This window comes from Lycorma delicatula, chromosome 3 (genome assembly GCF_047948215.1).
Source record: "Lycorma delicatula isolate Av1 chromosome 3, ASM4794821v1, whole genome shotgun sequence".
NCBI lineage: Eukaryota > Metazoa > Arthropoda > Insecta > Hemiptera > Fulgoridae > Lycorma > Lycorma delicatula.
The window spans coordinates 41584255-41608497 of NC_134457.1; the positions used below are offsets into that span (position 1 = coordinate 41584255).

Genomic DNA, 24243 nt, shown 5'->3' on the forward strand with positions numbered 1-24243 from the left:
GATTCATATCTATGGGTGTCACATAATGATTCTCGTATCATAAAATCTCGTTCTGAACTTTTGGTGTCGCAGCAGATTTATTAGATGGGAATACATGTAAGCATAATAAATATTTGATAATGGTGATAAACTTAGACTTTTTATTAAGCTCTAATATGCTACGGTTTTTCATAATATCAGGAACTGCTTAATAGTTTAAAAAAAGAGATTATTTTTTTCAACTATACCAGCATAAAAATATTTTTACTTTAAATATTTAAAAACTCGAAAGTAGTTAAAATCTTTTAGGTGATAATACGAAGCCATATTAAAAAAAATTAAGTTTATAAGTCATCGGATTTTTAATCTATGTTTTCCCTACAAAGAAGTTATTTATAAGTCATCGGATTTTTAGTCTATTTTTTCCCTATAAAAAGTCGTTTAAAAGTCATCGGATTTTTAGTCTATTTTTTCCCGATAAAAAGGGTTTTTCTTAATATTTTTTTAAGAAAAAACAAGAATACCTAAAATCAAATGTTATATTAATAAAAATTCTTAATATACATAATATATTATAATGTATACATATAATATACATAATATATTATAAGCGTTTGGGGTTGGGCTCAAACAAGGTAAATTTGAAATGTAAGCGGTTTCCTACATTGTTGATGAATCATCAAACTAACCTCATGACAGATGTAGGTTAATCTGATTTCAGTAAATTATATCTCATATTATTATTAGTAATATTAACAGTATTCTTTAAAACAGTCTTTAATAATGTTAATTTTTGGGGACTAATTAAAAGACAAAAATTAATTTTAACTTAAACTTTTTGTCGATTATTTATAATAATAAACAAATCAAGTTTTATTTTAATATGAAATATTCATACCAATGAGTGTTTTAATTAAAAAGTATGAAATCCCTTTAAAAGTAATTAGTTGTCATCAATTTGTGACGATTTCATTAATATTAATTAAATGAAAATACAAAGAAAGAATTCTGGTATTTTTTCGATAAAAAATTGATAAAATTCCGGCTTTTACCGAGGGTCATGGTAGATTTTTGATTTGAATGAAACTTAAATGAAACATTAAATAAAGTATTTAAGTATTCAAGTACAGAACTATGTAAAAAAAAAAAAATATTCTATCCCTTGAGTACAAATTTGTAAGTCGAGACCAATATTTCCTCACTTCCTTAACCAATTACAACTAAAAATAAATGGAATAAATGATCCGTATTCAGAAATCAGCGTACTAAATTTCATAAAAAAAGATAGGCAAATCAAGCCAGAAGATATTAAGTAAAAAGATATTAAACTTAAGATTATTAAACTAACGAAGAGATATTTAAACTAACGAGGATATTAAACTAACGAAAAAACAAACAAAAATTAGGCTTATCATCATTCATCCCTGAATAAAATCGTATAAATACATAATTAAAATGACATACTAATGTAACGTACAGGAATGTGACTTTGAGTTCAAAAGTAAAAAAAAGATTTTCTCTCCAATTTCTTTATGGGGATTTAAATAAGATCAAACAATATCGGAAATTATCTTGGTTACTTAAGAAACAACTGAATACAAATATTTACTTTACTTATAGAGTAAAAGTTTGATATATGAAACCCAGAAGGTTTGTTTTGGGACCAAAATTAAATGGTTGAATGCCTCACATGTATAGAAATAATCTTGCCAAATTTAATCAGAATTGATTTATCTAGTTTAAATATATAAAACAAAAATTAGGACAACATATAAATTTACGTACATTGATTTTTCGATACTGAAATCGTGTTTTTTAGTTAGGGGAAGTTCATAAAACTTAAAAATCTGAAAAAAAACCCGATTAGCATGCTTTTCATTATAGTGTACAGTATAACTGTATAGCCGGGATCGTAATAAAAAAAGAAATTGATGTATAAAATAAACAGCACGGAATACCAATGTATCTATACATATATATATATATATATATATATATATATATATATATATATATATATATATATGTGTGTCAAACGTATGACATAAATGAAATATGTCAATATAAATAAAATTTACGTAATGATTTCCAATTCCTAACATTCAGTATATAAATTCTTATGTACATAGCGCTATAGGCGTATATATATTTAAAAAACCAATAACACGGAATTTCAATGCAATATATTTTTACTAACTGGCAACCATATCACAATTCGCAATGTCAATCAAATTATGTTTATCTATTCTGCCTAGACCTAGATATAAATTGCAGAATAAAAAAATATATAAATAAGCTATATTACAAAAATATTTAAATTGAAATTGAGAAAGAAGGCAATAAAAATAAATTATTGCGGTTAAAATGTTTTATATTTTTTTGTATTTCAGTTGGACGATTCTGTTTACAATTCCTTAGCATTGTTACCTTTTTTTTTTTTTTACTAACCCCTTTGCTTTCCTAATTTTTGATAATTTAGTTTTTTGTTTTATTTTTTGAAAGAATCAATATAATAAAACATCGTTGAAAATAATAATTAATTAGAAGTTAATATTCAAATTCTTTAGATCATCATCATGAATACAATTCAAAGTTTTAAGAATTAAATATATCATTTAATTATCCACGGAAATGAAATTCAAGCAGTAGATAATCTGTTGATAATTTTAGATTTAATTTCGTCATACTTTTACCGTAAAATATTTCTTATTAAGTGTTTATAAAGAGTGTAAATGATAATATTTTCTCTTTTGCATCGACTCGTTACGCTGATTTTATGCACTTTTCCAGTTCCTTTCTGCTTTAAGCCAACCTCTTACGGTTTAACGTTACTTGTACATACATCCTTAATTATTGTTTGATAACATGTTTTAATTTTAGTCTTCCTTTAAATATTTTTCTCTAAATATATTTTTTTTCTTTTCATTTGGTTCTACCATTAATTTATTTTTTTTCTAATTCCTCTTAAAAATCTCTTCATTTTAAAAGATAACATTTTTTATCTTTATTCATCAAATGCTTTTCTGTATTAATGTTTTAATTTTTATTCTGACATTCATTAATAATGTTTTATTTCCTTTCTCTCTCTCACTCTCTCTCAGATACTCCTTTCTTTCCATCTTAATTTGAATTTTCCTCTCCTTGTTTTTTAACTATCGAACTCCAACTATATTCAACTGCTCATTTTGTAAAACACTATCTTTTCTTTTCATCGTTTTCTTGTTGATAATTTTTCCGATTTTCCCATTGTATAGTTTTTTTAACTGTAAATATAGATACTGTAAAAATTTAATTAAAAACTATAAGGTATCTTGTAATTATATTTATTAATGTACCATTTTTGCAAAAAAATTTAATTGATAACAACATCCACATTTATTAAACTATAACAGAATTGTTTTCATGGAATTAAATAATTTAGTTTATAAAAAAGGATCTTGTTATGGTTTCCTATCCATTTTGAATAAATTACGAACCCTTTAAAAAAAACTAACCATTAATTTATATGAAATATAATTAGAAGATTTGTTTTTACAGAAACAATATTACTCTGCTGATGAATTTTTAAATAATATTAATTCAAAAATATAAAAAAAGAAAAAATTATTTTTTTTGCTCCCGTTCAACGAATACTAAATATGTGCTCAAACAATTGATTTATTTTTTAGTCATTTTTTATATTTAGGATCTTTATATATTTTCTTTAACATTATTCCACGTATTTATATTTTAAATAATTAAATCGTACTTTAATCACATTTACTTTTTATTTTATAATTAATTATAATGAATTATTTTGTGATACTGCTCTGATCAATATATTACCACGGAAAATACTGGCAAATACTGAATAATATTTTGAGTCATCCAGGAAAATACCGGAATAGTTCCTATTTTTAACTGTAGAGTTGTATAACTACTACTGTGATCTCTGATCTGTGTAATGAATGTATTATGTTCGGATCAGAATTAAAAACATTTATTTTTCTTTCTTTCTTTTTTTATATATCTGTTTAATCGAAAATTTTTTAAGAATGAATAGAAATAGAAATAAAATAAAATAAAATATTATTATTATTAATGCCGATAGTTAAATTATATTAGAAATCAAAATATATTTTTGGCATATTTATAATAAACAAATATATATATATATATATACACACACACAAAGTATTAGACAATTTTTAATGAAATATTTTCAAATAAATTTATTATTATTATATAAAAATAAGTAAATATATACAAAATATTCGAAAGTTTAATTAGTATTCCATTTCTTGAAAAAAAAACTACTGTAATAACATCAATAATAATAGATTGTACTTTCTCTGTTGACAGCAAATTAATAATTTATTTTATATCCGTAGAAAATTTATTACAATTTATAATAAATATAACGAGGTTAAAATAATTAATATTATTTTAAAGACTAATTATAACAACAAGAACACAAAAAAAAATTAGAAGTATTACATGACTTTAAAATCAAGGTCTTTATTGTTATATGAGTGAAGTATATATATATATATATATATATATATATATACGTACTTTCATATAATATATGAATTTTATATCCGATAGTAAAAATTATCGAATCGTAACGGAATAAAATGTAATTATCTATTACAAAATAGATATTATTATTATATTATTATTATTATTTTTAATAGCTATAAATATCCAGTAATGTAAAATATATTAGCTATTAATAACAAAAATAATAAATATGAAATGATTAATTATTAAACTAAACTATTTGGATCGTTTTTGATGATTATTTCTTAAGATGATCCAAAAATGTTTATGATATTTATTATATCTAATGATAAAAAAAAATCAAATAAATAATTAAAATCGTTATCTAGAAATAGAATCATGAATTAACCGTTTAAAAATTCCTTTATAAATAAATAGACGGACAATAATATATACCAAAAAATAAACTTACGACATTTCTTTAATCGCTGCTAGCTGAATCTCATACAAAGTAATAAAAATTATACTTTTTATTATTATAATAATAATTTCCTTCAGAAAATAAAAATCGTATCGTAGCACGTTGTTCTTCCACGGTATATACATTTCAAGTGCAGCCAACAATTTTGAAACTAACAAAAAAGATTATAAGTGTAGAAATTCTTTTCGAACAGCTTATATTTTCTACATTAGAGATGCAATATAAATTTTTTGCTGAATTCCTTTACTTACAATCAGCTTCTATATTGAAGCTATAAGTAAGTAATATGACGGAAAACCACTTGAAAGAAGGTCACCCAGTGACAATCGTCAACGACTACAAAAAAATTAATATGATAAATACTAAGAATAAACACTAGTAATTATGAAATAACAATATTTGAAAGTGCCTTTGTATATAGTTAAATGTCTTCAACTTTAATCAAGTCCGGTTGTAAATAGAACAAAATAATTAAATAACTAACTTTAAAATAACCGTAGATAAATAATTAACGTAAGCGCCCATAAAATTGAATAACCGAAAATAAAACAAAAATAATTGTAAGTGTTATCTCCAACTAACCGGATCATCATAACGGTCCATCAACCAGATACCATATTAAATTATTTCGGCCTCCAAACGTCCTCACTGTTGTCTAGTAAATTCAAACCTAGATGATTAACGGGCTTCTCAAACTTTGAAACATATTTCGAAACTAGGCGTTTAACTTCTTTTCGAACGTATGGAATACCTTTGTAATCGAGGATCTTAGTATTCCTCGCGGACAACGGCGCTTGAGTTACGTTCTTAGTATTTTATTATGGAACTGTATTTTATTCTGGATGCAAAATTGATCGTACAAGGCAGTATTGTAATCGTGAAAAGTTCGGATTTGCAGATTTCAGCGGAAATATCCAGTTTGACCATCCCTGAATCGATTTTGACTAGTTTCAGCGTGACATCTGTACGCACGTATGTATGTATCTCGCATGATTCAAAAACGATTAGCCGTAGAATGTTGAAATTTTGAATTTAGGACTGTTGTAACATTTAGTTGTACACCTTCCATTTTGATTACAATCGAGTTGGCCAAAAAAGCCCAAAATCCAAAAAATTTGCATTTTGGAATTTTTTTAACTGTAATAAGTAATAAGTCCTCATTGAGAAATTTTTCAACGATGTATCATAAGTGGGACTTTACATTGGTCCCAGAGTTATAGCCAAATAAAATTTTAATTAATGAAGCATTTGGATCTTATAAGGGGAAGGCACATCGGTTCAAATCCGACTTTATCTCCTTTTTTTAATTTAAATATATTGATATTAATAATTATTAACCTCAGATTGTTAAAATTTTTTAATAATAAATATTAATTTAATAAGAAAAAAAAAGATTTTTTCTGTACTGGAAATACTTAAAGAGAGGGTTATATTATTTTTTAATTAAAATCTAAATTTCCATAATAATTTATTTTATCTTACATTTGCACAGAATCAAGTTCGTAGTAATTCTATAATGATATATTATTTTAATATATCATTATCTAAGCTAAACGAATTTTTAATAAAGTTACTTTATTTTTAATAAAAAAATTGTAAATAAGGTCATAAGAATATTAATAGTAATTTTTTAAATTATTGTTGTGGAACAGGCAGAATTTTTAGCTCTAATAAAATGTTGGAAAAATACAGAATCATTTTAACCAACTTTTTTATCATATATTTATGTTATTATTTTGTATAATTTTCTTTCTAAACTAATAATTAAACAATTTTTTATTATTTCCAGTATAATAAAAAAAAAATTATTGTAATATTTTATTGACTTTTTTAAAATTTTTTAATACACAATTAGTTTTAGTTAATTAATTGTTTCACAATCTATTCATATTGTAATTTTTTCCTCATAAATATTATTTTTTTATGATCCACGTGAATAGTAATATATAAATAGTTGTTAAATCCTATATAGTAAGAAGAGAATCTGACGTATAATTAAAAAACTATTTAAATCTAATAAAATATGAGTTAAAAAAACAAAACCAACGTACAATTAATTCTAATTCTAGAAGATTAACAGATAATAAATAATTACGGTATAAAAGTAGATAAGTTACTATAATTATAAGTTATAAACTTAAGGTAGATATTAAAACGTAATTTGTATTCAAAACAATATATGGTGTAAATATATGTCACAAAAAACATGCAGTATTTGCAAATGTAGTTAAATAGTTTTCAATGTATTTTCTAATTAGTGTGAAAATTTAATTACTGCCCATTATTACACACTGTTAATTTATTTTTACTTAAGATATAATTTTGTTTATAATTATACTCTAAAAATAACATTAACAGTAAATGTTACAATAATAAAAGTAATAATGCAAGTAATTAATCTATAAAGGAATTAACAGTGCAAACACAATAGAGAAAAATATAGAATATAATTTCAATTGCGTTTCATAATAACTAATTAAATAGAATAAATTTTAATTTTCTTTGAGTATATTAAAGAAAAAAATCTGATTTGGACACTACATGACTTCCTTGTACGCCTATTAAATTAGATATACACATTTCTAAAAGTACATAAAATTTTATTTCACTAATAACTTCCGAAATCGTTTCATATATATATTTATATATTTTTTTATTGTTATTACTGAATTATTATTTATTGTAAATATATTTTAACAATCAGAGAGGTTATTAATTATTAATAAATCAATATATTTAAATTAAAAAAAAAGAAGATAAAATCGGATCTGAACCGATTTGCCATCCCCTTATAAGATCAAAATATTTTATTAATTAAAATTTTATGCGGCTATAACTCTGGAACCAATGCCAATAAGTACAACTTATGCTATATCATTGAAAATCTCTCAATGAAGGCAGATTACTGCAGTTAAGAAAAAGTCCAAAATGAATTTTTTTTTTTATTTTGGGCTTCTTTGGGCATTTTTGGTCAAGTCGATTGCAATGAAAAGAGGAGGTGTACAGAAGATGTAGATGTTACAAAAGTCCTAAAACCAAAATTTATACATCCTGCAGCTAATAGTTTTTGAGCTTTGCGAGATACATAAGTACGCACATACGTACGTACGTACAGAGTCACGCCGAGACTAATCAAAATGGATTCAAGGATGGTCAAAATGGATATTTCCGTTGAAATATGAAACCGAAATTTTTCGCTCATCACAATACTTCTTTTACTTCGTACAAGGAAGTAAAAAAATATAATAAATCTAACATTTTACAAAAGTTAGATTTTATATAAAAAATATAATAAAAAAGGTCATTTAGGAATCGTTAATAAAAATAAAGGAAAGAGAGAATAAGTTGCCCAAATAGGCATTAAAAATTATAAGTGTCCATGAGTAATATCAAAACAAAATGTTTAACTAAATTTGTGACAAAATAATTTTTTTACTAATGTATTACACATGATAGGATTTGAGGATAATTATGTATAATAATACAGGCAGTGTAATTTGAAGATAAATATCTCGGAAATATGATCAATAACATTTTTTAAAATTATACATAAAATGAAGTCTTTAAAGCTTTATTAATTTTGATTACCTTTAAACTTTTCAAATCCATAATCAAATTATTTCGAATTTTTAACAATTATTTATCATAGATTTAACAATGAATTTAAAATTCTTACAGAATTTAAAATTACATATTTTTACGATGATCTGATATTTAAAATGATTGTTAATTGAAATATATTTATAATTAATTTTTTAATCTTTCATTAATGTAATTACGTAATTTATTATGTTATATAGTTTTAAATACTCCGCAACTGCATACTTTAAACAAAATTACAATGAAAAACAGACATCAATATTAATTGCTTTAAATAAATATTTTAATTTTTTGTTAAAAATTATACTCATCCAAACAAGTGGATGAAATTAACAATATTTAGGTGATATTAACATTTATATTTTTCATCCTGGGTTCAAAATCTTGTCGAGCTTGTTATTTTTTGTTACATAAGAAAAGTGAAGAAAAGGAATGACAGCTAAAGTGAGTATCAGATTATAAACAATTGCAGTTGGAAGAAACATGTCGTATTAATTTCCTTTTGAATTCATTGTTATAAATTCAATGTAAACAGATTATTTATTTGTTTATTATTATTTCGAGAATCCGGCCGGGAAGAAATCTAAATATTGTTATTATCTGTATATACATGTAAATTATAAAAAATTAGTAAACCGAAAATAATCTAAAAAAAATTAAGTCTCCTTCATCAGGATTAAAGATTATTTTATTGGTTATTAATAGTGTTAAACTATCTGCGTTCATTAGATCGTTTTTGGAAATTTTTTGATAAATACATTTTTAGGATGAAAAAAAGAATGAAATTTTTATTAAAGAGGAACAGATCCACGAATTTAAAATAATTTTCTTATAAAATTTGTTTTATATTTTCATTTTATTTTTGCAATTTTAAGTTATTAAGTTATCTTTAGCATAAAGAAGTAAATTAAGTAAATCATAAAGAAATATTTATATTTTAAACAACAATATAAGCCCATTCAAAATTTAAAAAAAACAATGTCCTTCAGTTTTCTATCTTAAATTTCATGATTATATACAGAAAGGAGTAGCAATTGAATTTTAATGTACATATTACAGAAAAAAAATTATCATATTACTATACTGACTGAGCATGATTTACAATCGAGTTTTTTCGAAATCAATTCTAATAACTAATCTTCGTAAAAAAGCAACAAAAAATAATAATTATAAATATAATAACATATTATTAGGCAAAAGAGATTAATTTATTTTAATAAAACTGACAGATGTACGTACATAACTTAAATAAAAATAAATTCAATATATTGTCAAAATAGGGGATAATTATATAAAGAATTAAACTGGATGGATTCAACCCTTTGATCCTACTGACAAAAGCGAGGGGGGAGAGATTTAAAGTTTACCTCTGGGGGGAAAATTCTCCCTCTTACTGTTACATTTCTCCACCCATAAAGGGCGGTACATAGAGAAGTAAGGTAATCATTAAACCTGTACAATGGCGGCGGAAATCTCATTACACTCTTTAAAATTAGAATTTAATTAAGATGTTATAAATCATATAAATCAGAATTTATAACTTTAATTATGAGCGATAATAAGTTTGAATTATATACTCTTCTACCAATTTATTATAATAGTTATTTAATAGTTACCGATTAAATAGTTACCATCACGAATTTAGTGTAATGATGTGTGTATTAAGAAATTTTATTTTATTAAATTTAAATTTAAATATATCATGCAGATACTGAGGAGGGTACAATACTTCCAAGTGAATATTGTAGTTCGAATTAAAATTTTTTAATGTTATGTATTAAAAAATCAGAATACATCTAGAAATAATAAAATTAATTTTTTTTTTTTCATAAATTGCACCCGTAAAAATTTGACTTTTATAAATATTTCTAATATTTAAGTGTTTCAACTTATATATTTAAAATTACAAAAAAAGTTTTGTTTGAATCCGACGTTATTAGGATGAAAAAAGATTTTTTATCATTAGACAGTTAATAATCCCCCACCATTAAAAATAAGAATTTTATTAACTTATTACTGTTCGAAAATAATGATTAGAAGTTACAAAAAATTTTTTTTGTTATTTAATGTTATTAGAATTTGTACACTTTTTTCACGAAGCATTGTTTTACAACAAAAAGGGTACAATCATTTTTTTCTTTACATTTTATATATATATATTTCATAGCTCTGTTGTATATACACATTGTACACATTTTTTTTAACAGAAGTAATTAATTTTTACAGAATCAAAAAAAATTAAATAAAAGTTTTGGTTTAACTATTCCGTTAATAAATAGAACATTTTTAAAATTCATAAATTACCCGATTGTCATGGATAAATTTCTTCGCTATTTAAAAATATTTCGTATTAATGTTCATTTATTACTTTCCTAGCACCTTAGCTCTAAATCTATGCTACAAGAAAGAGAGTATGGTAATCAGTCAAAAAATGGGAATGTTTTTTTGCATTTTTTAATGTTTCATGAACCATTGACTCCAAAAAAAAAAAAAAAAAAACAAAAATTAGGAGGGGGTAATATTCGTACGAATGTATTACGCATGTACGTGTGTTAATGTACTTGTTTGAAGGTTAATAACGTATGAGTGGAAAAATGATTTTGATGAAACTTGGCACAGAGACTCGTCTATATGAGACAATTTTCTGGTAAAAGTTTGAGGTTAATATTTCAAGGGGGTTGGATAGATAGTTTCTATTGGTTCAATTTTTTTCAAAATTTTGTAAACATAACTTCGCTTTATATTAAGCACAGTCCACGCATACTTATTTATTAAAGAAAATTATTTATCTTACCATTAAAAAAAAAAAAACTGCCCCAAATTCTCTCACTTTCTCAGAAACAGAAAAAAATTATTATTTTATTTATTGCATAATTTTTAATCGAATATTTTTTATGTCTTCCTAAGTATAATAGCAGTGCAATTGGCCCAAAAAAATAATAATTTGGGGGCAATAATGGGGGTAGGAGAGCCGATAAAAGTTTATTTTTTAAAGCTTTTTTTAGTTTCTATAACTTTTATTTCAACTAAATTTAACAATAAAATTTAATGATAATTCAAACCCCCCCCAGTGGAATTTTTGTTAGTTTCTTCCATTTGACAAATCAAAACCGATTTTTTGAAAAGTGATTTTAGGGATCGATTTGTTGAATTTTTTAAACTTTTCATGTATCATTATTTTTCCTCTATATAACAATAAGTAACCATTGCCAGGAAAGATAACAACTTGGGTTGTCAGCTTTTTTTTGTCTTTCTTAAATTTTTTAATATTTTACGTTGTAGTATTTTATAAACTTTTTTTAGATTCTATTTCTACTTAAAATTTTATTAATATTTATGAAGCTTTTAATTAAAATCTTCTTTATTTATTTATAAAATTACAAAAAAGTACATTTTACATTAACTGTAAATATATCTTACAAAAAATGATCAGTGATTATGTAAGATACTAACTAGTCTATTTTTAGTGAAGAAATTTATAAAAAATAAAAAAAAGATTAATAAATAAAAAATAACCTGGATTAGATATTAAAATTAATTATAATACAATGATAAATAAATAAAATTTTGGAATTTTGCCATCAATTATTAATGCAAAAGATTTATTAATACCTACCTTTCTTAAACGTTGATGGTCATAACAATTACAAAATTTAAACTTTTTATTATTACAGTGAATTATAATGATTTCAATGTCAAATTTATTACAACTGTAATCTTTAAATGTAATACAGCCAAATTTTTGAAAAAATTAAAAATTTACCACAGCTTTTATTATTTTTTACAACAATTTTATATTATGAAAGGAACAACTCTCAATGTATATAAAAAAAATAAAAACACGTATACAATGATAGAGAGGGCAAGAGAGAAAGAGAGAGAGACAGAGAGAAATTGGAAATGGATATGGGTGGATTGAACTTCAATGCCATGGAATGTGATTTAATATATACTTACGGAATTGGACTTAACGACACACAGTGCGGAACTCGCCTTGTTGACAAGGCCAAACTAGTTAACAGGAGTTACACTAGAGTTAATATTGTTTGGAATAACTAGATTATTTAATAAATAATCAGTTTATAGAAGGTGCTTTAATCAATAAATAATAGTATTGACAAGGGGACATTTACTACGTAAAAAAAATTTCGTATTTTTTATCCTCACAAATAGTAAGGCTACAGAAGATGTCAAAATTTCTCAGATCTCAGATCAACTCTTTTACTCGTAAATTGATAAATGATCCTATAGGGGTTTTTTTATAATAAATAAATACAATTAATGTTTTGTAACTAATAAAAAATATTATTACACTTGACTTTATTTATTATTATAAATGTTGATCACCGTGACAAATTATAAATGCTACTGTCTCATTCAAAAGATTATAGATTCGAACACCGGTCACGCTTAATAATTTTAATATGTTGTTATCGCCAATAAGAAATTAATAATTATTACCTAGGTATAAAGAAAAAAATTATATCTATAATTAAGCGTCAAAAACTTTAACATTTTTTAATTTAGAATTAAAAAAATAAAATTTTAAATGGGATTGAAGCAAATAACAAACCATTGGGAAAAAAGTGGATAAATAAAAACCTTTAAAGTTAAATTTATGGGAAACTCTTTACAACCTTTCAAAGTTGTAAATGGAGTTAAACAAGAAGTTGTATTACCTCCACTTTTTTCGACTGTGTTTTAGAGAAAGTTATTAGAAAATGGGAAAGTCTTGAAGATGAATATAATGTCAATAAATATATAAAACTGGGAAAAACTAAAGAATCTATAGGCTGTCTAACGATGGTAGATGATTTAATTATTGCACATTTAAACTTAGAAAGCACCAGAATGAGATTAGAATTTCTTAAGTAAAGGTAGTTTTAGAGATATCATTTGAAAAAAAGATAATATGTCTTTTCATAAGAATGCACCAGTACGCAAGAAAAGTTACGAAAACATTAATAAAACTAATAATTTTAAATACCTTTGAGAAAACAACAAAACTGAAGCTTTTATGAAAGTTAAGAGCGTATATAACAAAAAAATGTTTAATTTACTAAGCATTTGGCACCGTTGGTATTAATAAAATTGTATAAATTAAATTTCCTCTTACAAACAATTTAAAAAGTGGTTAGTTGTATACAATTTAAAAATAGGTTAGTAACCTATTAATATGTAAACAAATTATATAATAATAAATTAATAGGTTGGTAACATTTCATTTAATATTAAATCTATTTCATAATAGTCGCAAACATCTTACAAACATGACGTTACTTTACTGTCTTATTGACGTACGAATCAATTTTATTCTTAATGATCGACTATTATAAACATAACAGTTTAGTTTAAAAACTATTATTGATTTGAATTTAAATTAAAATCTTTTAGAAAATCCCTGAAGATGGAGTAACAGCTCCGAAAGTACTAGGATTTACACTTTTTAAATTGTTGGTAAGTGGAAATTTAATTTATACAAAAACTGTTTATTTAAAAACGTTAAAATATGACACTATAACGCAGTAATAAAACCAGAAGTTCTTTGTAGCTCAGAAACATTATTTGCAATACAAGACTTTAAAATAGAAAATTAATTATAATTATTTACATAGAAAAGAAAGACAGAAAAATTGTAAGGAAAATATTGATTGAGTCCAGTCATTAAAGTGTACTGGGATAAATCCAAAAATTGAACAGTAACACTTTTGTTAAAAAATAATACATGAAATTAGAAAAAAAAGAATTGATTTTTATGTCCACCTTGTTACTTTCTTGTTACGTCTTTTTCTTTTTTATTTGCTATTAATATTTGTTTTGTGGACTATATGGTGCTGAAATTATTGGTCTGTGATTTATGACAGCTTGAAATTTCATATTTGACTTTAAGTTTGCTTACAACTGTTTATTGTGTATTATTTATTTTGGGGGTTCCTTAAGGACCTTCTTATCAAGTGCTTTTGCCAGGAAACTTACTTATGGCTCTGCAGGAGAACCGATTGTGATTATAATTGTATTGAGCAAAAAAAAAAAATTCCACTTCAGAGACTGAATGAAGAATGATTAACTAAAAAAAAGTATATAACTTTTTTTTGAAAATACAAAAACTGAACAAAATAAGGGTTGGGAGGACAAACTAGAAAATATAGATAGAAATAGGCATTAAAAAAGAATTAATATTTGACATAAACAACCTCAAAAATAAAATAAAGAATTAAAGGTTTTCAGAAAGAACACCCCCAAAGAATATTTAAAAGAAATAATAAACAGAAAAAAGTAAAATAAGTAGTTATCTTTTCGTGATCCATATATGGCCGGCAACGAAATAATAATCATATTATTTTTATTTCATTATTATTAAATAATCTATAAACAATAAAACTTTAGAAATTATATAATATCAAATAAAAAAATAAAAATTATAAGTAAAAATTATGAATAATAAAGTTTTGTAATATATGTAAAAAAAATATATCCGCTATGATATGGCACATTGTCTCTCACGCCAGCTGATTGGCGACACAAGAACGGCCTCGAAAAAACACAACTTCACGCGCTAATAAGCTCAAATAAAATAATCATAATTTAAATCAAGTGAAATCTATTTATATTATAAAGTTAAGTTATTAACAACACTATTTGGTAGAGTTGGCATGGCACATGGCAGTGCATGGCAGCGTAACAGACTATGTATGGTTACTTAGTCTTAGTCACGATTATCTTGTAATTTTAAGTAAAGCACAACTACAAGTAGTGGGATACTGCAAGCCGAATCACTTATATGTTAAGATAAATAATAAATATTGCATTCGGTTTACGCTATAAAATTCAAGTACATCAATTACATAAAAAAATATATAGTTATCAATTTTATCCTTAAAAAAGATGGTAATAAATAAAATTTAAACTAGAACAAACGTTAGAAAATTAACAAGGAGTCAATTTCAATTACATTACACAATATTTTCCTTTGAATTATTGCGGTTTGAACAAAAAATATTACAGGGTCATTTAATAATTAAAGGGACGGATGAGTGTAGAAAAATGATTATTTATTCAATGCCAATGAAACTAACGCTACATTTCAACATATTCCCAGATGCATTTAGGCAATTGTCCATCTTACTGTAAGATTTCTTATTTCAGTAGTAAAGAATTTTTCACCTCACTGAACAATTCTTGTACCGCATTCTTGACCAACTAATTATTTCCGAACCTGTACTACGTAAAAGTCCTTTGAGAGTAAAACAAAAACTATGATGGCGAGAGATGGTGCGGTGTAAGTTGAATGTGGGAACACCTCCCAACCCGACTTCTAAATGGTTTTCCGTGTCTTTTGAGGGATATGGAGCGAGTATTATCGTTCACAAGAATTACTCATTTTGAGAGAAAATCAGAACGTTCCCTTCTTTTTGCGGGTTTCACTTTATATTTTAGTAAATTATAGTACTCGCTGTTAATTGTAGGTTTTTCTTTCAAATAATCACAATAAATTGGGGTTTTATATTCCCAAAATATTGTTAACATCGTTTTACCGGCTGGCCCATAGTTTTTGAATATTTCAGTGAAGGACGAACTCGAATGTTCTGACATTTCTAAATTCTGATTTCTGGATTCCGGTTCAAAATTTTGAATCCAAATGTTTTATAAGAATTTGTTAAGCAATCTAAAAGACATTTTTTCCACTAAAAATAATAGTTGTTTAAGTTCCGTACAAACATAAATTCGGGTGTCGTTGTGATTGTGAGTCGACATCTTAAAATCTTTCTCGAACAAGTTTTGTAGAAATTTAGCTTATGGGTAACAGATTGTACTCGCATTAAAAATTTTAGCATTTTTTCAAATTTTGATGGGTTTGACCTCGCAAATAAGAATTTTTATTTTTATTATAACGACACAGCAACTTTACAATCTGTACCGCAAGATAATTGAACAATAAGTAAATAAGAGGTATATTGAACTAACATTAAGTAGTCACAGACCCAGCGGCTGGTGACATAACGATAACAACGAAATGAAAGAAATGAAATAGAAGAGCACTAGACTATACTAGACACTAGACTCCGTACAGCCAGACTATAAAGTCATCTAATTGAAACGATAAGGTAAACCAAGAATATTATTCCTTAGCAATATTGTTAAATCACTGATTGTGTTATCCAATAAATTGACCGCCAAATAATTCGGGTGCCGATCCAATCGTTTGTGAAACCGTAGGCTGACCTCAGAGATTTCCTACCGAACGTTTCGCAACTTAAGATCATTATATGAGGCTATTGCTTACGTACCAGGGTATGTTTAACATTTTTCGCAATGTTTTTGTCTGGTAGCGTTCAAGTATATCAGTACTGGAGTTGCATGCTGTACCCCACAATTCAAGCCCGAAAGTTCAAACAGGCTTCAAGATTGATTTATACATCAGTAATTTACTTTCTACTAAAAGCCGAGATCTATGTATAAGAAAATTAATGTAATTTTTTTTTCTGGGATGAAAATCGATGACTTTGTTAGACAAGATTTAAACTTTTCAATCCATTTATAAAACTTTTCAAAGTTTTATACCATACTGTTTTAACATCAACAAATATTTTTTACATTTATCTATTAATGAATCCTTATTATAGGATTTCAATTTTATTTATTTTAATTATATTTTTAATAATTAAAAATGAATTTATCATTAAAAAAACTCTTCAGCAGTTCTGGCACAAGAAGACACCGACTTTTCCGTTTCCGACGGCCACACTATTTTTCAGTCAGAAACGCATGATATTCAGAGTTCAACGCGCTACATACGTTCGAATAATCAGTAGACTCTACACAAAAGTATCAAGTATCAGCTCACTTGCCATTGTGACTCGCTGCATAAGTGCGAATGAAAAAACACTATACAGTCAACATAACTTCAAACTCTATTTCAGTTTTAAATTGAGCGTAACTCAAAAATTACTCAACCAATCTTCATCAAATTTTGATGCACAATTACAGATACACAACTACAGCATGTAAATGTCAATGAAACTGACTGAACAGTTTTGGAAATTTTCGCGCCACAAAATTTTATATACGTTATAATTGAATGATATTTCCGTACTCCTCATACCTCAAAACGTAAAGAAAGTTAATTTTTACCCTCCAAACCCACCATGCGACCGAAAATAATACCGTACTTTTTTCTTCGAAAATCGGTAAAAATTAGTTTTTTTTTAGTTGCGCAAAACAATGAATAAATACAAATGAATCCTGTTACAGGTAATAATCATTTTAAATTTAATCACTAATATAAGTAAGTTTAGAATACTATCCAATTTGCAATATAGTCTAACAACTTCGTTGTTAGATTATATATTTATATATTTTTTTAAATCGACTAGAAAGAGGAAACAAGTACTGTTTCATGATAAGAATGACATTAATTTTAAAAATAAATTCTAATTTTTTTTAAACATTTCGTATGATTTTGAAAAAAATTATTTTAGTGTAAAATACAAAAAATATTTTTACACATACTGTGTACTGGTTTTTTTAAAAATTATTATTATTTTTTTAATAAAACGCTTTACATAAATAAAGTTTATTAACTGAGGGAGAAGATAATTTAAATCTTTGTAGATTATAGTTCAATTTTAATTAATAAAGCAGCCAGAATTTTTCTTAATTCATTCTCATAGAAAAAAATAAGTTCTTTTATTTTTTTAAATAATTTTTCCGAATTTCTTTTTTTTGAATCGAGGATATTATTAAAAATATACTCTATAACTAAATCAACAAAAGCAAAATATTTATTTATTTTTCTAACAACATTATTGATTAAAATAACTTTATCAACAAGATATATAAAAAGCATAGATATTGAAAGAATTTACATTGGGAAATAACACAGGAAATATATCCGTAAACTTACTTGATTCAATGGATAAATAACCTTGTAAAAATCCACAAAGAAGAAAAGGTCAACACCGGTTTTGTCACATAGCAATCTACGTTTTAGAATGTGGCCAGAATTAATTATACATTTTTTTTTTTTAATTATTATTAAAGTTAATATAAGGTAATACGTTCGTAACCTTGTAATGCATGATTAACGGGAAAGTGAATTATGAACCATACATTAAGTATGAAACGGGTCAATGATTAACAAGAAAATTATAACATTATGGATAAAATAATATATAAAATATACATCAGACAAAGAATATCAGTTTTGATTTTCATCATCTTTTCGGTAATTTTAAGTAAAATATAACATATTATAAATTATAATAATAATAACATATTTAATCACATTAAGATAATAATAACATATTTTTAAATTTTCATTAAAAGATTACGAAATAATAAACTTCATTTTAAACTACAAAAAAATTAGAAATAAAAATTTATTAATTAAGTAACAATAACTATTAATTTATATGAGATATTTAATTCGTAGCTTTTGAAAAATTTTACTACATTTAAAATTAATATAAAGGTTCATTTCAAAACCGTTAACATGAAATAAAGTTTGTACTTTTTTAGCGACAATCCCAGTTAATAGAGAATATTATTTCTAAATGAAGAGGCGTAAGCAATAATCTAATGTTCTACAACAAGAATAAAACTAAAGAGAATGATACATCTGTCATGTATTCTGTAGTTAATTTGAATGTAAACAACATAACGTGGTGAACAGTTCACAATATAGTTACCTAACACATTATAAATAATATTTAATTATTAAAAAAAAAAAAAAAACATTAAAAACTAAAAATCAAATAAGGAATTTATACAAAAAAAAAAAAAAAACAAAGAAGATTTGGAAAAACTCAATTAGAAAATTAAAATTCCTTTTTCTGAATAAATCCGAAAAGACTAAATAAACACACTTTCGGAAAAGTATTTGAAAAATAAAAAGCTAAAGAGGTACATAAAGCAGATAAAAAAGGAACTTCAAAATTTAATGATAAAAGAGGACGATTGTTTGTTTGGGTAGAAATCAGAAAATTATAATAATAATTTACTTATTATCGTAATTTATGATAAAAAAAATTTGGGTAAAAATTTAGATAAATAATTTAAAATACACAGGTTCTTGCAGATGAAAGAAGAAAGAACACCAGGTAAAAATGGACAAAAGAAAAAAACGGGTGATATTACAAGAAAATTTAGAAAAGAAGTAAAGAAGAAATGATATTAATGTGGTGCCTAGCAGGCCGTTTAAAAAAAACAAAAAGATTAAAAGGCGGCGTTAAAAAATTAAATAGAGTATATTTAAGGTTTCGATTTGGACTAACGATTTCCCCACTTATAAAATCTAGGGACTGTATGATCTCATGCCTGATTTGATTTTTAATAAAATGCGAGTAAAAATGACATGATATATATTTTTCTTATACAAGATATAAAAGAATTTTCGTAAATTATTCGGTACCATAAGCATACAAGCGGGTTTAAATAATGTTATGAAATATTGTGGAAAAATTCTTGATATACAAATAGTATATAACTTATATATAAAAATAAAAATCTTTTTTTGGTATAAAATTTTTAATGAAAAAAGTATATATATATATATATATATATATAATAATAATAATAATAATAAAGGTTTATTTTAAATGGAATGTCTTTGGGTTCATTTAAATATATTATTATTTTTTTATATTTTAATTATTTTTTAGTTTTACTATTATTTACTGGTAACAAAAAATTCTAAAAAAAGATGTTACTATAAAAAAATAAAAATTAGGGTGTATATATATATATATATATATATATATATATATATACTTTTACCCCGCAACTTATAAAAAAAAGAAAGGAAAGGAGTAACTATTAATAAATTAAAAAGTCACTTCGTTTTCATAAGGAAAAATAAAATTAAATGGTCAATTAAAATATAGATACGCATACTTTTATCTTGACATTAAAAAGAACAAATTCTTTCAAAGGCAAGGCCAAGGCATTATTAATAATAAGAATAATGTAGACTAACTAAGAAAACGTAATCAAGGTTGCATTAGCTAAATAGATATAGTTTAAGTTTAGTAACTATTTAAATACAAATGAGTTCATTACGTATAAACGTTGAATATAATTTCTGTGTAATATCTAAATATTATATATATATATATATATATATATATATGTGTGTGTGTGTGTGTGTGTGTGTGTGTGTGTGTGTGTGTGTGTTTGTGAATCATTTTCGAATTTATAAAAATAAAAATTAACTAATTAATTGGTGACGGAATGGTATTATCTTGACCTTTCATCCGGAGGTCCAAAATTCCATTTCCATTTCCAGGCACAAGCTTCAAGCTTATGTGGTGGATCATTAAGAAAAAAAAAGGATTAACTTGAGTCAATCCTTTAAAAAATAAGTACTTTTCTTATTAGGATAAGAAAGAGAAACAGATATACTACTTCACAATAAAAATAAAAAAAGAAAAAAAAGGCACACATTTTATAAAACTTTTTAAAATTCCTAACTTTGGATTTTAAATTTGTTTAAATTATTATTATTGTAAAAAATATGAGATATCAAACAATGGAAACAGTTAATAAAATTTATCAGAATTTTACAAATAATGTGTTACATTCAAATGTTGTATGTTTAAATTTATCAATTTGTTAGTTTTTCAAATTTATTCTTTAAAATGAAGTGTTATCAGGAATGGAAATAGTTTTTAGCAGATACAGAGAAGATTAATTAATTAAAAAAAATAGTTTTTAAATTATAACTTCTTATTCAAATCTCTTTAATATGTTAGGTTTTTTAATACTTTTATTTATAGTTGCATCAACAATTAAAGTCAGCGACTTATCAATATAATGTACCAGTAAATTTGTAGTCTTGAACAAACTCAGGTCGACTACTCCTGAGACGTATAGTTAATTGAAACTCAACTAACAAAGAACATCAGTATCCACAATCGGCGTTTAGCCTCCGGAACCACCATAAGGTATTAATTCAGAGGATGAACCAGGATGATATATGTATGAATGTAAATGAAGTGTAGTCTTGTACAGTCTCAAGTCAACCACTCCTGAAATGTGTGGTTAACTGAAACCCAACCACCAAAGAACACCGGTATCTACGATCTAGTATTCAAATCCGTACATTTTACATTCCGTTAGTTTCAATTTTATCTTGGCTAGCACCCTGAAACAATTAATGATTGATTATAATGAAAAATTTAATTTTGGAGCCAGTGAAAAATACGCCTGATTGTTACCCAAACCCAGAACCTCCAGATAGAAGATGAGATGCTACTACTCTGCCACAGAGATTGGTGTGATATTTTAGAAAAGAATTTCTTAGCATAATATTTCGTTTTTTACTAATTTTAAAAGTTATGTAACAAATCTTTGTACAATTATAACAGATTTTTTTTTTGATATGAGAAAAATTCAATTTTATTACGAGGGGTGGACTAAATTTAAAGCTATAGTAAAAGCAACATCGTTATCTTTTCTTATATTTGGAAAAACCGAGTATTTTAACTAAAATGTAACTGATATCTTAAGAAGTTATTAAGTAATATGTATACATATAAAATCTGAAAGTACGTATGAATGTATTGTGTTCATAATATAATTTCATTTAGCATGGTGTAATAACATATAATGACATTATAAAACTGACATAACTATACAAATAAAACGAAATGTTATTTAGGGTAACAGTTCCAGATTATTAATGTGAAATCGAATGTAAGCTTTATATAGGTTTATGATTATAATGTAACTGCTATTAAAAAGTATTATATTAAGAGTTTAAAAAATATATCTTAACAAAATTAGTTTGTCGTATTTTTTTTTTTTAAATAAACAAATAACTATTTATTATCTGAAATTAAATATTAAATTTTTATTATTATAATTATAAATTTTATAGTTATAAATTTTATCGTTTTATGTACGAAATGTAATATTTTATATATATATATATATATATATATATATATATATATATAATGAAAAAAATTAATTTAAGTTCACAAATTATGACTATCATAATGGTTATCTATATATGAAATTGAAATATTATGTTACTACACAGAACATTTTTTAATTTACCTTATTAAAAAAACAACAAAAAATATATTCCCTGTTAGTTGGGTATACTAATTTTAATTAATTATTAATTTGTTTCAAAAGAAAAAGAAAAAAATCTAAAACAAAACAAGGAATCGTGAAATTAATTAATCTTTTTAAATAAAGTAAAATATCTCAACGATATTGATTTTTTAGATTCTATTCGCAAAGTTTGATGTAGCAAACAAGTATTCCATTGCCATAACTACGGGGGTTGATCATTATTTAATTCTACGGATATTATTACTTGTTAAATAATAAATAAATAAATATTGTCATATAGATTCCTCATCATCCTTATTAGAGTTTATTTTAAATTATAACAATTAATATTTATTTAAGAAAAAAAATAATGAAATAAAAATTTTGTATTCGATAATATATTAGTAAATTTAAATTTCACTGAACTATCAAAAAATTATTTTTTACACTTTCCTTTGATATATTTTCATGAATAAATAAAATAAGCAATGACTTAATTTGAACACCGCACTATTATTACGACAAACAGTAATACTGATAAGATTTTTTTTAAAGAAATCTACTGATAACACCGTTGATTTTAATTAATTACCACGAAATCACTGTTTTATTATATGAGAATTAAAAAAGAACACGATGTTGGATTCTGACACGAAATTATCACTCACCAAAAGAAATTTGTATGAAGATACTGCTGGAGACTGCATTGTAGATATCTGTATTGTATACGTTGACTGTTGGTCAGCTGTTTTTAACCTAATGTAGGCAAGTAGAAGTGTAAGTATGGAGGTGTGTCGCACACAGAGTACTGAATAGTTCAACCTCGACAACTAACCATTATATAGTAGAAGCGGGGGGAAAGGCATTCGACCGCCACAAGCCTACCAAAATAATTACTACGAATAATCATCATCGAGCAAATCCAATATCCGTTAAAACTCTTCCTCTTCCAGTTTTTAATATTATCAAGGTCATCCGGTAAACTTGTTCAGCAGATGATCTGAACTTGAAATATATATACTACGTTATACGTCATTATTATCAATATCATTATTAATTCTTGATTTTATTATTATTATTTTAAATAATGTTAATAATAAAAACAACCATATACCTCCCTTGTATACGTCACAGCTTCCTGTCATCAACAACGCTTTTTTACTTAATGCGGAAAATTTAGAGGTTAACCACAAATTAAATTGGTAAAATAAAAAGCGTTAAAAAATATATTAAAGATAAGGAACTATTTAATTATATTTCCTCTAGAAAAAAAGGACACTTAATAATTTGTCAAATTATTGTAATTTTATTGCATTAAAATAAAATTAAAACAATGTCATTACTTAAAAAAAAAAAATATTTAAAAAGAGAAAAAAATATTAGTTTCTGTAGTCAGACATTAAATACGGCATATTATACGGCATTAAAATTGCAAATCTGATTGACCTAGAAAATCTCCACAAAATCGAAAGGAAAATCCTAAGGAGAATTTATAGCTAAAATCAAATAAGGAAATTTATAAAAGCAAGAATATTTGGAAACTGTAATTAAAAAAAGAAGATTAAATTTTTGGGACCCTTGATCTGAATGAATCTAAAAAGACTAAATAAACAAATTTTCGAAAAAGTTTGGAAATGAAAACA

General features: G+C 24.7%; 1 protein-coding gene across 1 annotated transcript in view; it reads right to left on the reverse strand.

Moving 5' to 3' along the window:
* The window catches only part of LOC142320875 (uncharacterized), a 50710-nt gene extending 27313 nt beyond the window's left edge, over window positions 1–23397 (reverse strand). The window contains exon 1 of the mRNA XM_075358854.1: window positions 23269–23397. Within this exon, the coding sequence (XP_075214969.1) occupies window positions 23269–23307 (39 nt within the window). The 5' untranslated portion in view covers window positions 23308–23397. The remainder of the gene's footprint in view (window positions 1–23268) is intronic.
* Window positions 23398–24243: the final 846 nt, after the last annotated feature.